The sequence below is a fragment of the Scleropages formosus genome, chromosome 18 (assembly GCF_900964775.1).
Source record: "Scleropages formosus chromosome 18, fSclFor1.1, whole genome shotgun sequence".
NCBI classification, from domain to species: Eukaryota; Metazoa; Chordata; class Actinopteri; order Osteoglossiformes; family Osteoglossidae; genus Scleropages; species Scleropages formosus.
Genome location: NC_041823.1, coordinates 12,672,400 through 12,688,484, shown reverse-complemented (window position 1 = coordinate 12,688,484; position 16,085 = coordinate 12,672,400). Strand labels below are relative to the sequence as shown.

The following is a 16,085-nucleotide window of genomic DNA, read 5'->3' as shown; positions in this document are numbered from 1 at the left end:
CGCTCCCTTGTAAAAAAATAACACAAAGGAAGCTTTCATGTTTCCTTCTTTATCTTGTCTCTTCAGTTATGTAATATTAAACAGCTAACTGCACTGGCAAACATTTAATTTTAATTACAATTACCACATAAGCAGCTTTCATGTCCTCTCCTCTCTCCCGGCTCCGTGATGCAATATTGAAGGCGCAAACGGTGTGAAAAAAAGTGTAATTTCAATTTCAATTACCGCAGTCCAGCTTTCATGTCTTCTTCTTTGGCCTGCCTGCTTACTGATGTAATATTGAAGAGGCGGCGGCACTGAGGGTTTGTTCAACAGTAGAGGGCACCTCCAATGGGAGATCTTTCATAGCACTTCAGGGCAGGTTGTCTGCAATCTATTATCACTTTTTTCCCGGTGCTTGCTTCAAAGCACAGAAATATACAACAGATGTACTTGTTCCATATTGCTGTTGAACTTGCAGTGTCACTGAATCACTGAAGTTGGGATGTCACTGCTGCGCATCAGGTACCTTCCTGGTTTCTCCAACATCTGTTTCAGCTGTGAGAAACCTAGCGGGACAGCCAGACTCTCTTCACACTTTTCTCTCTGAATTAAATGTATGAATTTATTCAATGCCTTATGTAAAACTTGAAGTGATGCAATGCATAGAATTCTCTTGAAAGGCATTATCATTACAAATGACTGTCATTTGATTTACTCTTCTTTTATGGCAAATGGCAATTTACAAATAGCTCAGCAGAGAGGTGTTACAAGTATTACCAATCATTATGGTAATTGCAAAAATAACTTGGGTAGGTAATAATAATTATGACAGAAGCGGCACGTTCACAAGTGGGCTAGAAGGACCCAAGTTGAAATCCCACCTCCTGCTTTAGGACCCTTGATCAAGGTACTGCCTGAAAATGGCTCTAGTAGAATTACCTAGGCGTATAAATTAGTAAATCATTGTAATTACCTTAATATTCGGAATTGTTTTGGAGAAAAGCATCAACTAAATAAACCGGTGAGACTTTTGTGGTTCGGGAATGCATTATTACTGACTGACTGACTGACTCATTCACTCACTCATACATTCACTTTCGTTACCAGGGCCATGATAGACCAAAGCCTGTTCCAAAAGCAATGGGTGCCAGGCTAGGAGGGTTACACCTATCCTTGTCCATCGCAGGATAAATGATCTGTTTCTTCATGTAAATTCCTGGTAATGAAGAGTGTTTTTTCGGAACATTCTCTTTATGAGAAGATCTTCGAGGTCTTGTTATGTGACGAAAGCCTGTATTTGTATTTTCTTGGTTTCTCTCTCTATAAAGTGCTATGGCCCAATTCTGTTTTGATGTTAAAGAAAATGAAAACAATTTAAAAAACAATTCTTTAAACACATTCCATATAAAATTATAATGGGATTTTAAATTATGGTTACAAACAAAATGTGCACTTCAGGCCGATTTATTAGTTCACACTGGAGTCTAGAGTGTTAACATACGAGAACAAAACTGCAAATTCACATTATATTGCATGTCTTTTCATTGGCATAAATGGTGAATTTTGGTTATCAACAGAGACACTGGTAGTATACTCAGGGTAAAAGATCATTTTTTCAGTTGGTACAATGTAGCGCCAGGAAATCTAACTCAACAGAGACAATACCTGACTGGAAGTGTTGTTTGGGGAAGGCAATTAGGCCCAGAATAAAATAATTTTCCTGATGCTCTCCTTCTATTGGCAGCTTAATAGCAATGACGTAGTATTCTATTTATGTATCCACCAAGCGACAGGGTAAACATCTGGAATGGTTCAGAAGCTATTATTAATTTACACTAACAATTCACAACATCAGCTGCGGGAATACATCTCGGTGCTCTGCGGACGCCACGGCCCGAGACTCCCGAGCACCGCTGCAGTGCGCAAGACGCAGTTCCCAAACAGGAATGTAAAAGGTTGAGGGTCAAATTCATCACCCTTGGCAGCCCAGAGTTTTTTGGTCTGTTAAAATGCACAAAATGCTCAGCTTTAAGAATGAGGAGAAAGGTATTTCACTTTTCTGTAAAAAGGTGCATGACTCTCATGAGGTAAAAATCACAGCACAGTTCTTAAAAAAAAAAAAAAAACACGCAGTATACAGTAGCTCTGTACACACGTGAGAACTGTCATGGGTAGATCAGTCAGGTAATTACTGTAAACAGCTTTCTCTCACGGCGCCCTGCTACATTTCACTAAACGCATGTATACTATCATACACTACCATGGTAAGCATCCTGCCTTGTATTTCATCACCTTATAGCTTTTCTACAGTCTGCACCTCTTATGAACGCCAAAGTGTACTTTATACCTTTTGCAACAGAGTAACTGCGTTTACTCCTTTTCCACTGCTGGAGACTCTGTGGGACATCAGGGGCTTAGTGTTCTGTCCGGAAGGTTCTTCTCTTCTTCCTGTAGCCCCGTCTTCTCAGGAAGAGTCTCCATGGTACGACGGGGCCTCGTCCCGGCCACGCCTCCGGTCACACCTCCAGCCACAGCACCTGCTCCGCCTCCCGTACCGCTTTTGTACAGGTTGCTGCTGAGTGCAGCGTAATGAATCTGCTTCAAGTTCTCCAAGACCTCGTTCTTGGCATGTCGGAGCAAATCTGCTTGGCCCTGAATAGAAAGAGACACTAGGTTTTTGGCCATGTCAGCAACTAATAGCAGATCACGAGCATTTCAATGTAAAGGAAAAATAAGACCCACGCACCATGTACCGGCCGTAAACATATTTATTCACCAGCATGAAAACACCTTGACCTCCCTGTGGATGTCTTCACCTCAAAGAATGTCAGTTTACAATTTTCCATGTAGTTCTGCTTTGCCCTGCACCCACCAAACTCATGTGGGTGACTGTACTACATTGCATTTAAATTCAAATCATCAGCTGTACCATTTACACCTTGGGTCTGGTGGTTCTGGCCATTAATGGGTCGTTAAGTACTGCTAATTGTAGAAAAAGAGGACACCACCCAGGTTAATTTCAATAAGATCCTCCAATTGGCAGGTGATTATTGGGTTGTTAACAGACCCCAGTCATGTGAGTCTCAAATGGGCTCCACCCATAGATGTTCCAAGTTTAAAACCAAAACTCCCCACCAGTCTTTTAGAACTGAAGAAGCCACTTGGATGAGTGATGAAATGGTTTCAAGAAAATGCATGTAAGTCCAGTTGCCTTTGTTTTATTGATATACCATGACCTGGATGATTGAGAATCTTCACAGACAACATAAAATGAGCAAAAATGTCTAGACAGATATAGTTACAATTTGCTTTATGAAAGAATAAATTGTTTATCCTTTATATGTTCAAATGCCCTCATTGTGTCTCCACTAAAGGGAAAAGTGAAGACGCTCAGATGAATAGAGCATAAGTGATTAACTACAAAAACTAGAAAAAAAAAATCAGCAAGAATCATAGAAATTATAATTAACAGATAATATGAACACATTGAGTTTTAGTCTGATTAAAATTCCACTTAAAAGCTGTTGAAATGTTGATGTGATAATACATTCCTGGGTGGTACTAAATGTCACAATAGCTGCTTTTTGCTTGCAGGCAACAGCTCATATATCACCACTAAAGGGATGCAAAAGAGCCCTGAAATCATGCAAGTTGTTCTAAAGCTCTGTCATCTAACAGTAAAATGACATCAAGATAAAAAGCAAATGCCAACACAAACTGAATGCCAAACTGTTGGCCCAGGTGTTTGACTTCCACAACAAAGTAATCCACTATAGTAAGTGCAACTGTCCCAGTCGTTCATGAATTTTGCTTATTATCTCACTTGCAGCTTAACATTTTCAGTCCTTTTTTGACATCATGGACACAGGTGAGGAATAAATGATGTGATATGAACTATGGTAAACTGAGTACAGCACAATGCATCACCCATTAATGTCTCTATAATTCTCTGTAGGTCTAAGCAGACTATAAATATTATAGACTTTATGATTAACAAACCACTATATCCATTTCCACTCTACGATTACTCTTTTTAAAACTGTGTTTAACAAGACAGACTATTTCCTGGACAAATACATCAAATGTATCACTCATCAAAATAATAAATGTTAATTTCAGCAAACAATTATCAAAAAAACAAAAGCTGTGAAATTCAGCAGCCAACAGTAACGTTGTCAAAGCTACAACTCTAGGCAGGGAATGTTTAAGGAAACACTGTTCTGGTGGGCAATCAATAGGAATTCCACATGTGGGAATCACACAAAATCATTCTATATTGTATTCTTCTCTGAGATGTATGATGCTTTGGAGAAAAGCATCTGCTAAATGAAAAAAATGTAAATGTGCAAAGCCACTTTACGCAAGAGCTTCTGCTGTACAACTACAAAGAAAAGAAAGTAAACTACATTCTGATTTCACAAACAGTGAAACAGTCTGCCCCCATCCATAAACTGTGCTGATGGAGAAGGATTACAGGGCAGGTGACCCATGAAATTCACTTCTAGCCCCAAGATGGTTTACATGCTCCACAGAGCTCTAGTTTTTGCATTTTAGCTCACCTGGAATATTAGTTAAAGATTTCAAAGATTTCTTAAATACATTAGAAACTCCTTTTTCCTGAGCATGATGAAACATCGCATTGATGACTATGCACACTGCACTCCGATTACCTGTCTCTGAAGGAACCTCATGTATCCAGGTTTTGGAACACATAATTTAAGCTTTTTTGCTGCCTTTTTAACCTCCAAAGTCCGAAACTCCTAGACAGCAAACTTGTGAATGTTAGCCGACAAGACGCCCCTTTGCACAGAGGTTCCTCACCTTCAAGACGGTGATGTTCCAGGTAAAGCTCTCCACAGCCTTGTGCAGCTTCCGGCCCTTCAGCCCCTCTTTCACTGCCAGGCTGTGTAGGTTGTCATGGAACTCCATTGCTAGGAGAAACCATATGGTGTACCATACATCAACAGTACATGTCAACATGGAGTCCTTATGCATCAATGCACAGATAATTTACCCACAGCCTCACATCAGTCCAGCATGATGCTGAAAAGCTAATTGTCCTAGTGAGAGCTGTTTTCATTGCTCCTATTATCAGTAACAGGTGGCATGTAAAATGAGGGTCATTTGTTGTCAAAGCAGCAAATTAAAATATTTATAAACACAGCCTGTCAGCTGAGGATGGACTACAAGTAGTTGGTCTCCTTACAAAGGTTAGTACAATAGCAGATCCCAAGACATTGTGAAAAGACACTGTTCTGATGAGAGGCCTCTAACAAGACGACAATGTGTAAGAAAATGACATAACTATTTAGCTATTATGGAAAATTCTACCTTCTATGGCAAAAAAGTAAACCATCGCATTTTTCATCGATGACTGACTATTTTTAATAACGTAATTCAGTGATGTAGTTCACTTTGTGGAGGTTTTCTACATACAAATTCGCAGCAGCCCTATAAGCACTGTCAGCACTGAAGATGCTGCACCTGACTTCTGCTCTGTCATTGAGGTTGCTTAGCAACCTGCATGCAAGCTGCCGAAAAGGGGAGATATTCAATTTTTCTGATTAATTATTATGAATCCACATAAATAATAGATTTCATCAGTGGTTTGAAACAAAAATCAGTTCATAACTGGGGGGGGGGAATAAAAAAAAAAACTTTTTCACTGAACTCAAACTTTTTACACACAAAAAAAAACTTCCATGAAACAAAATGGCCTTAAAGCAGATGCTATTTCATAGTGCATCTGAGCAGTGCTCATTTCATACATAACTTCAGATTTATGAGATTTAATTAGAGCGAGTACTGAGAGCATTTGAAAATCATTAGTGAATGCTACTTCACTCATAAAATCCTATAGGAATAGAAGTATTTTGCTGCTATGCAAAGTCGATGAGTGCAAACAGTATTCCTTTTTCAAACAGAGCATGACCCGCAGGGCTAGCAGTTCCTAGCAGTTCATTTGCATATTACAAAAAGTGCTAACAATTAGTCACAGGCCCAGTGCACGCCAGAAGAGAGGCATGCAGTTTTTGCCAGGCTTTCTCGTTTCATAGCGTATGGGCCAGGGCTAGGGATTTTTACCACGCAGCGTAAGGGTTGCCTATGGATCTCAGGTCGACGCCAGACTCCAGCGGAGCAAACTCAGCCTAGCGCTGCAGGTGTTTCTGCACTTTAATCAATTGTCCCAAATGTTCATACAAATATTTGTACTTATCCAAAAGTTGCGCTGCTGTTGTTGTGCATCTCATTGAAAATAAATAATGGCATAGGTCTTGACAAACCGTTTAATACTCTGTGCAAGAACACGTGGGTCATGCCGAATTAGGGATGGCAGAGATGCACTCCCTGCTGCCGGAAAGAGGTGGGGGGAAAAAAAAAAAAAAAAAATCTGTCAGAGATCTACAGGACAAAAGATTCCACTGGACGTATCTCACTAGTGAAGTGGAAAGTGTACGTCTAAAAAAAAGCACGACTAACGCTTCGCTTCTGTACAGTCAGGAGTCTCTCCTCAATTATGAGTGTGTTCAGTTGGTTTCAGGTTAAAGTAAATGATATCTGAACGTCAATATTTACACAACATTTGTGTTTTGGAAACCCAGCGCTTGACGACGCAGCACGATATCTGTTTTTATTAGGCCTTTGACAGGTCTCCGCTGCTTACCAAAGACTGTTAACGATAGAACAGAACAACTAGATCTGTCACATTACTCCTTTATAAAGTTCTGCGCTTGTACGGCTCAAAGAAAGAAACAAAAAGGGGATTTGTACTGAAATGTGCCATAGAAAAGACAAACGAAGAAGACGATAAAGGATTTTTCGCTTCACTTGAATTGCCCCGGTGGAAAAAAATGCCAAAAGCTACTCAAAGGTCACGTTTACCATATAAATACTCATTCATATTGTTACTTTTAACATATACAGTCTGATTCATGGTATAACAAGAATCGTTCCAGGTTCAAGCCTTTTCAGCTCTCACGAAAACAACATCGCCCACACACTGCGCAGGGTTTCCGTTTTCTTTTCCACAGCAATATTTTGGCGTCAATATGCATTACAGGGTTCGAGAGTAAAGAAAAAACGTCTGTACGTTAAATTGTGCACGGAGACGCTTACTGGGGGAAGTACATATATTTTTTTTAAATTCATAACGTCAAACTAATAAATTCTTAATCCTGCAGGAAAGACCTGTAGCTTATTGAGGTTAATGCAGCGAGGAAATGACTTCCAAAGGGTTTAGCCTTGCAGCCTGCAAACTAGCTCAGACAGCGCAGCCTCCAAAGTTCCCTCAGCAAAAATTTTATTACTGGCTTTTCCCACTGAAAAGGAAAGTGCTTAGTATGCCAAGACAGAAGACAGTGAATATTGCATGTGGCGTCGACCTGTAAGCCAGACTGGGTTATTTCACCTAAATCTTAATCATAAAATGCAAGATACATAAAGTGTAGATATATGCTCTGAGCTGAAAGAAAGACTACTGAAATCAATAATGACATAGCGGAAAGGATAATCTACGTTCTGATATCTTTTAACGTCAGTTTCCTTCAGTCCAAAAGTTCAGCAACATACACTGGAATGATAAATCACACAAAACGGAACAATTAGGTGATGCAGTGAGTAAAAAAATGGTTTAAACATGGAGTACATGCAGTCCTTTTTACCAAAGGATAAATTAATATACCCATTCATCACAGACTTTCCTGGTGTGCACTGTTTACTTTGTAGATATCTTCAGGTCATTCGATGAAGAAAGGAAAAGCATATCTTTGCTTTTCGAGATCATGAAAAAATTTAGAGATTATGAGTGAAACGATCCCATCATCTGCTATGGCAGGTAAATGACTGCAGTGCATCGCCATGGAGATGTGCCACTGCATCTCAGGTTTTGTGCTAATGTGGCAAAAGTGTTAGCACTGGTGTCAGCTCAGTGGAGCCAACAAGGCAGTGGGTTCAGCAAAGAAGCTTTCCTACAGGAGGAAATAAAGGGCAACGTCCTCGTTCAAAAGGTAGCTCTGTTGTCCAGCAACCCCAGGATGGAGGACTCAAACTCAGCCAGGGTATTTTCTTTGTGGAGTTTGCATGTTGTTTGCATGAAGATGCATGAGAAAGTATGATGATTGATGTAAATCTGTAACCATGACTGGCTGCAGTCAGGTAAAAAAAAAAAAAAAAAAAACAGATAAACAACAAAACCCATAAAACACAGGAAGAATGCAGAAATTCCAAACAGAGCTTGTCTGAATTCAAATTTCCAGCCTGGAGCCAAAACAAGACCCACTGGTCAAGTTCCACTGGGTTGGTTTCTTTTGGATGAGATGGTGTGCATTTATTAGGTTCACAAACCATTTGCCTCCATACGTTTCTCCTCTAAGTATATTTCATGCATATATTTCAGATGTGTCACTGGCTGAATGTTAAATTCCGCTCATCACAAAAAAACTGACTTTCAGTGCAAGACTCATTTTCTAACATGCAATTGACTACTTCCAACTTTCAAATCTGTGTAATGTATTCAGTACTCAGAACCTTTACTAAAATTTTAAAGATATGATATTAATGGAGTAACAATAATACATTACGATGAGATAGCAATTAAAATAGAATGATGGCATTTTCTTGCCCTTTCATGTCCAGAAATTCATTTTCAAAAAGCCAGCATACTGCTCGTTTAGGATCAGTGTTTTATTCTCATTAGATGTATATTAAGATCCAGCAACCTTCTAAATAACCCAGGACCTCAATTAATTTTCAGGAAAAATATAAGGTGTTTTTTTCATAACTGTATTTATTAATTTATTATTTAAAAAAAAAAAAAAACTCTGCAAATTAATTGTTTCAAGCTTGATATTTCCATCGAGCATCTTTTTTTGGTGTTTTTTTTCAATAAGCTTCCACTACTGCATTTCGTCAAAATGAAATGGTAAGAAATCCTTGAACCAAACACAGGAATAATATGAGAGAGCTTGACCGTTATTAATCACTGTAAATAAGGGGCTGCAGTTGTGTTGGTTTATCCCCTTCTGGCATGTGAGCTGCTGTGACTCATATGTGCTTTCAGAGCTGGGGATGTGAACAGAGTGAGCTGTGCATTGCTAAAAGAAAGTGTGTGGAAGTCCTGACACTCCTAGCAACTGTGCTGCAATAGCGACAGTTGGTGTTTGGAAACACCACATGAAACATTTGTATGATGAATGCATCACAGAAAATGTTTTTCAAGTACATGTCATAGACTCGCGATAAAAGGAAGATTGTAAATTTTATAAATGAAATAACAGCTCCCAGATTTTAAATTATATTAAGCTTTTTCTAAGTCAATCACTTAGCGTCCCCATAGCGTTTGCAGCTGAACTACCACCTTTTTCAGCAGCGGAGAACGTGTGAGGTTGTGGTTGTGACATCTGGCAGAGACTGCGCTCCACACCATTTCCACCGTTCCCATGCTCCCACGTCACTGTGTGGCGGCATCCCATTCTTACCAGTCCTCTGAATCTGCAATATCCTCTCACAGACAGCATCGGACTTCTCCATCACGGCCCTGCTGGTCTGGATCATCTAGCAGGAAGAGAAAGACGACAGCAGCATGACGCACCGACAAATACCTAGAACGTTTGGCAAAAATGCATAAACTATACAATAATTACTTCTAACACATTCTAAGTGCCTGTCCGGAAATCTAGCAGATTAGGTGTGTACATCCATCACGGCTGATTAACAGCAGCTGAACAAATCTGACAAAATGCAATGGGTGCGAGCTGCATCTTTTTAGAGAGTGAAACTTCATGCCATCATTTGAAAGTAAAATGAAGAGACACTGCACATTTTTTTTCTAATTTGGTTGTTACTGCGCTAGGATAGCGAGATAGCTGAACATCATTCATTTTAAAAACGAAAGATTAGATGAAAGCACTAAGTGTTGAACAATCACATAGAATGCAGGTAAAGTGAGATCTGCAATTTGCTCATAATAAAAGCACACATTTCATTTATATTGTATAATAAAAAAGATACTTGACATGTAAGATATATAGCAAAGAGTAACATGTATTATGGCAGCAACTTGTGTTGACAAGTACTTTTAAACTTTACAAGAGCCTGATTCACACACACTACACCTCCCTTCTATCTTTCTTCACAGGTACACTCAGCAACAGTACATCAAATTAGTCTATGGCCTATAGACATTTTTTAATGTTATTTAAAGGACACTGAAGTCTTTAGAGGAGTAAAATATCATCTGCACCACTTGTACTACCATTTTTAAATAAGCCACAATCTCTGCGTCACATGAATTGGCAGCTTGAAAAATATTTCAGTTTTTTTTTACCCAGGTAAATTATCAAACTTTGTGGAGTATTGGTAAATTAATGATGTTTAATATTATTTTCATTCCTGCCAATCATAAACCAGCTTGCAAAAATATGTGCATTGAAAGTGTTCTTAGCAGCTCTGTAAGACTTTCCAACATGACTCTTTTTGGTTGTTTTTCAAGATAAGCATGGTCTCCACTCTGAGAAGTTAACTATTTATATATGCATAATTATATATGAATTTCTTTAGATGTGACCTTCCTGTCTGGTGCTTTTTGATCCAGATACAAATCCAGCATTCTCACCGCATCATATGCAGCCACAACTTTCTTAAGCACCTCAGGAAGCAAGCTATGAGGCTCTATGGTGGGGTACTGGTCTTTGAGGTTGAAAACCAGAAGAGGGGTGTTGTCTGCTCCGGTCAAGTAAGAAGAGAGGGCCAGGATGCACTGCATGAAGTTGGCCACTGCAGACAGTCCACAGAGCTCCTTGAAGGACACAATGGCATTCTGTGGTGAGACAAAGGAAGATGGTATATCAAGTGTTAAAAAACAACTGTACAGTATTATATGCTGGTGAAGAGTTAGCCTAACAGGCAACCCACTGGCAACAGATCTAAGACTCTAATTAGAAGTCAGAATAAGAACACACAACCGGATTCCCTAATGACTAGTGTGATTGCCTGGATTCCAACTTTAGAAATAAAATATGTATAAGTCAGGGGAATTTACAGAGAATTCGATAAGCAAAAGAAAATCATATTCATGCTTTAATTTTTTCATTCCTGTGTCACAGGTCAAGTAAGTACATACTTAAAGTTATCAATAAAGTATAGAAAAATGTTAAATATGTATAAAATAATTAACAAAAGCGGATTAATACCGCCCAACAGGAAGACCAATGCATCTATATGATTTCTGCCTCCTTCCATTCTCCTGTACCTCGGACAACCCAAGAGAGGTCACCTCCATCATTCACATTGCAATCTGCTTTTAGTGTTATTACAGCCATGAGCTATAGCACAAAAAGAAATCCTTGTTATGCAACAAGTTTTTAATTTAAAATATTAAAATGGTACAGCAAGCAGACTTTACAATGTAAGGCACAACCAAAAATGTCACTCAGTTGACTTCTGAGACTTGCAAACTATTGGAGACTCTGCACAGAAGTTCATGCAGAACTGATATAAGCCAGACCAGCTTTCCCAGACAGTCTACATGAGACTGACTCTGGTGCCTCCTAGGGTTATAGAAAATAAACTTTAATTTTGTGTTTATCAAACCATTACATGAGATCATGTGCCCTGTGGATTCAGATATGACCGTTCTTAAAGACATCTATCAAAGCAGGAAAGCATTTCTCCATTACTTAATGTAGCTGGACACTGAGGATGCTAGATTATTTAATAGCAAATGAATACAACTATTGCATTTCTCTAAAATGCTAAATCATGTCTTTTTTTTCCTGTTAAACTTAATTGCTCTGGCTATCTTCATTCAGTCAACATACAGTAACGTAAAAAAAACAGTAATCAGAAAAATGGAAATTCTCAGGAAACAGAGTGTGTGTTTGGAGTCTTTACCTGCATGTTCTCGCGGAGGTCGGTGGCCTCTTTCAGGGGCTGCGTTGCAGTCTTGAAGACTTCGTCAACAGCTTTGATAACCAGTAACCTCATCGTGGTGTATTCTCGATTGCGCTTGGCCTTCCGCACAGACAGCCCTCGCTTGTGAGGCTTGCCCCCACCCCGTCGGTTGGTGATGGCTACATGGACGAACAGCCATGCATGTGGCAGCGACTCCCCTGTTAGACACTGTAAGGGCACATGCCGAAAACCAGGCTGCAAGCACTCAAACGGGATGGTGTACTGTCCTATAAATTCATCCCCGATATAGTCATCATCCAGCACCACAAATCGCACCATTGCTAGCTCTGGAAGTTTTATCTGAAACTCAAAGCTCTCATCAAAAATGGGGTTGTCCCCATTCTGACGGACAGTTTTTGTCCTTTTCTCTGCACAATCAGCTGGAATTCCATGAATCTCCACATAAACATATGGGTCAACAATATCACCTTTGGCACCTGATCCCTTGGGTTTAGGGAAATTTTGCCCACTAATGATCTTAAGGTGTAGGAGCTGGGGAGACACCCCAGGAACAGAGTCCTTAGTGTTTCCACTAAAGTAGGACACCTCTTCCCTCATGATGGCTGGGCGCAGCACGTACCCACAGTTTCCGTTCTGCCGAAACCAGGCGTGGTTCAGATCCATCATTAGACCTGGGGTCTGGTAATTCATAGCCACAATCTGACAGCCACATTTCCAGAAGTCCTGAGGGTTCATGTTGCTGGAGTCAATTCTCATTGGACTTGGGTAAACCCGAGCTAGGAACTTCTTGTTGTAGTTGACAAAGTCCCCAGGATTGTCATTGGCACATCGACTGGCAAGAACTTCATTGAAAGAACAGAACTCCCAGTACTTCTGACTCTGGAAGCTTGTTTGGAAGTCCTTGAACCTAACTGATTTGCACAATGTTACCAAGTCAGAGAGATCCCTGGATAGCTGGAACTTTTGGGGTGCTGTGATATTATGTGACTCCCCTGCTTCACTTCTCACCCTCTGGGACACTTCTGCTCCTTCATCTTCATCGGTCACATCTCCTATTGAGTTGTTGCAATCTGCATCCAGCTTCTTAGCCTTTAGCAAAATTTTACCTTTAAGAGCAGAGGGGGAAGGTAAATAGCTCTCCTCAGGGTTGGAAGGATCAGTGTAAATTTTTTCTCCTAGGATCTTCTTCAGGTGTTGGAACATGACCTTTTGCTGCTCTAGTGAACAGTGGTTTTCTAAGCAAAGGATCAATGGGAACTCTGATGCAATGAAGGCGTACTTATTGACAGCCTCTATAATGCCACGGAATGAAATTTGTGATGTCATAGTGTGGCCTGTATACACCACTGGCTCACCGTCAGGGCCATCCCACACATCCAGCTCCACACTCCGGCAGCCCATTTTCAAGGCACGGATATACCCTGTGATGTCAGAGGGACCCTTGAACTGATCCTCTATCAAGTAAGTGTTGTGTGACGAATTAATGTAATAGTGTGAGAGTGGCTGGCTCATGTCCTGACACACCACCTTCTGATGAGGGTCAAATATGTGGCACTCGGGTGACATGAGGTAATTTGTGAAGCCATCAAGTGAAAGCCACCCGTTAAGTTGTCCTTCTTTGGAGGGTTCATAGTTCCGGATGACCTCCAGACTGGTGTCCTCACTTACCTGGGCCATCCCCTGTTCAGCCTCCAAAAACATCATCAGGTCCTTGATGTCAAGGAACTCTTTGTTGCTCGAGAACTGAACTAAAAGAAAGTAAATTTCTGGTCTAGTGCAAAGATCATGAAAAACCTCAATAAATTCATCCTTGGTGACATCACCCCCAGGTTTATTGTGAGTTTTGCGCAACTCTTTGAACTTCAGTTCTATTTTAACATTTTTCAGTCCACGATTAAAGTCCTTGATCAGCTGCACAGCAGAACACAAGCTTATTTCCTTGTTACCTTTGACATCTACCTCAGAGAAGAGATCCGACAGCCAGGAGAAGCGCAGGTTGTCCCAGCTGGTCTCAATCATGTTTAAAGTGTGTTTCCCATAGGATATCAAGTACCGGAGCCCTGTCACCCAAATGTTTGCCACATCTGCTGAGTTTGCAACCAAATCCAAAGAATCATAGCTTTCCCCATATATGACTGAGAAGGCACAGTCCTCCGATATCTGTTCATATAACCCATTAGTTCGGAAAATGTCAGTGTTCTTCCCCGTCCGCACCTCCTTTATAGACTTGATGTCAATTTTAGCCTTCTCAGGCTCCTTTTTTGATGGTTCCCACCTGAGAGATTGCATGTCAGCATCAAGCAAGAAGAAGCGGTGGTAAATGCGTGAGCTGGAGCGGACTTTCCTGAGCTCAGAGCCATCCACCATGGCACCAATGCAGTCACTCACACTGCTGATCTTTCGCTCTGCAGGCATGCTGCTGAAAGACACCGTTTTCTTCCTCTCCTTGTACTGCCTTGTGCCATCCTGAAAAAGGAAGAGCCACACGTTAAAAATTGGGCTATAATCCAAGGCTAGTGATACATGTACCTATTGTTTCTTTACATAAAGCTGTTTGAAACCGGTGTTTAACATAAAACAAATACAGTTCTATCAGCTATCAAAAGCAATTAACAAAATATAGCAGGGTTACATTAACTTAAATAAACTCATTTTTATAAGGCTTTAAATGTAGATTATAGCTTCCATATTTTATATCGTTACCTAATCATTCCATATGAAAAATGCCTGTTCATATGCCAGCTCAGCACTTTTCTCAGTCAAACAAAGGAAGATTCTGTTGAGATTTAATGATTCACAAAGACATTTTTATTGAGATGTGATGATTCAGAAAGACATACGAGGTATTTCCATCACTTCCCCAGGTAATAATCTCAAGAAGAATCAGCTGAAAAAGATAGCTGAGTAAGTGGAATTCTGAGCAAGGTCTTAATAACAAAGGCACTGAACCCTGGACATTCACATGGGACTCAAATTCACAAAGAAGGTGTAATGATTTGTATTCTAGGTTTGTTGTCTGAATGAGTTCATCTTCTTACAAAGATGAGAAGGCCGTAGACAGAAAGGAAGATGCACGAGGAGACAGGAAAAAACTTTCACATGCAACATACAGCACATTTAGTTTTTGTTCTCTACTGAACAAAGGGAGCCCTCCTTCAAAATATCAGTTTTTGAAGATTTTAAGGATAGTTGCGCCCATGTTCCCACCTTTGTTTTCCGTGAACATCGAAAAACAGATATTCTATATAACATGGCAATACTCTATCTTGAAAGAGAATCTATCACCTTTTCACACTAAGTTGCATTCCTATAAACCTTCATATTTCCACACCTCACTGCCTAGACCTGCATTTTGCCAATGATATCCATCACACCTCTTCCTCTATACCCACAGGACAGGGTCTGTGATTTGCATCACTGGGTATCAATGCATAAGCAGTCATGTCACTTCAACAGTCTGCCACCTGCAGAAACATTGGCTCTACCAACTGCACAGTGATTTCTCCAACTCGGATTCTTACCGCATGGATCTGTCCCAAAGTAAACCTGGTGCTTGTGTATTTTTCATGTCTCAATTACATAGACTGTAGGCCTACTATTCACTTTTAGAGTTGAATTGTTTAGATAACTTGAATATTGGTACAACGGCGCCATTTTACACACATTTATGATTTTCACACACCTGGGCAGAAAAACACAAAACCACACAGCGAGCAGATTTGTTTTTAAGAATACATTTTTCCATATTTGTTCTTTGTGTAGCTGTTTTGACTTCACAGAACATGGCCAATGGAAAACATTGACCTTTTCGATTTCAAGCCATTCCTCTTCAACAACTGAGAGGTGAAATGTTATCAACTTCATTCAGAAAATGATTGGGCTCTATTCAACAAGCATGTGCAGCTCAGCGTTGATTGATTCCTGTCGTTTAGCTCTCAACTTGGGAAGACTGAGGCCTCACATGGTCTCCTCTTTCGATCAATATCAGGAAACGCATAGTGGAAGCATATGTAATTAAATAACAAGCTCCCCAGCATGAATTGGCTGGATTTAAAATGAGTCCCAAAGCTATGCAGATATTAATATCGAACACCATATTTTTGGGTGTGCAGTCCTTATCAACTATATAAAACCTGTAGAAATTTGCTTCAGAATGTGACAATCAGACAAGTAATATTATTAGCAGAATCGAA

General features: G+C 40.1%; 1 protein-coding gene across 1 annotated transcript; it reads right to left on the bottom strand.

The window, feature by feature from the left end:
- Positions 1 to 2,162: 2,162 nt before the first annotated feature.
- Positions 2,163 to 14,322, bottom strand: plcl2 (phospholipase C like 2). The gene is made up of 5 exons (XM_018740650.1): positions 11,872 to 14,322; positions 10,595 to 10,798; positions 9,459 to 9,534; positions 4,804 to 4,913; positions 2,163 to 2,634 (listed from the first exon to the last, which is right to left on the bottom strand). Exons 1-5 carry the CDS (start codon positions 14,305 to 14,307, stop codon positions 2,389 to 2,391), a joined length of 3,072 nt encoding a protein of 1,023 aa, XP_018596166.1. The 5' UTR covers positions 14,308 to 14,322; the 3' UTR covers positions 2,163 to 2,388.
- Between the last annotated feature and the right edge of the window lie 1,763 nt (positions 14,323 to 16,085).

Coding starts and splice junctions, on each gene's coding strand:
- plcl2 (XM_018740650.1), bottom strand. CDS start 14,307: ATGCCTGCAGAGCGAAAGATCAGCAGTGTGAGTGACTGCATTGGTGCC. Junction 9,535..10,594: donor TTGTGGCTGCATATGATGCG/GTGAGAATGCTG, acceptor TCTTCCTGCTAG/ATGATCCAGACCAGCAGGGC. Junction 4,914..9,458: donor ATTGCAGATTCAGAGGACTG/GTAAGAATGGGA, acceptor GGTTTCTCCTAG/CAATGGAGTTCCATGACAAC.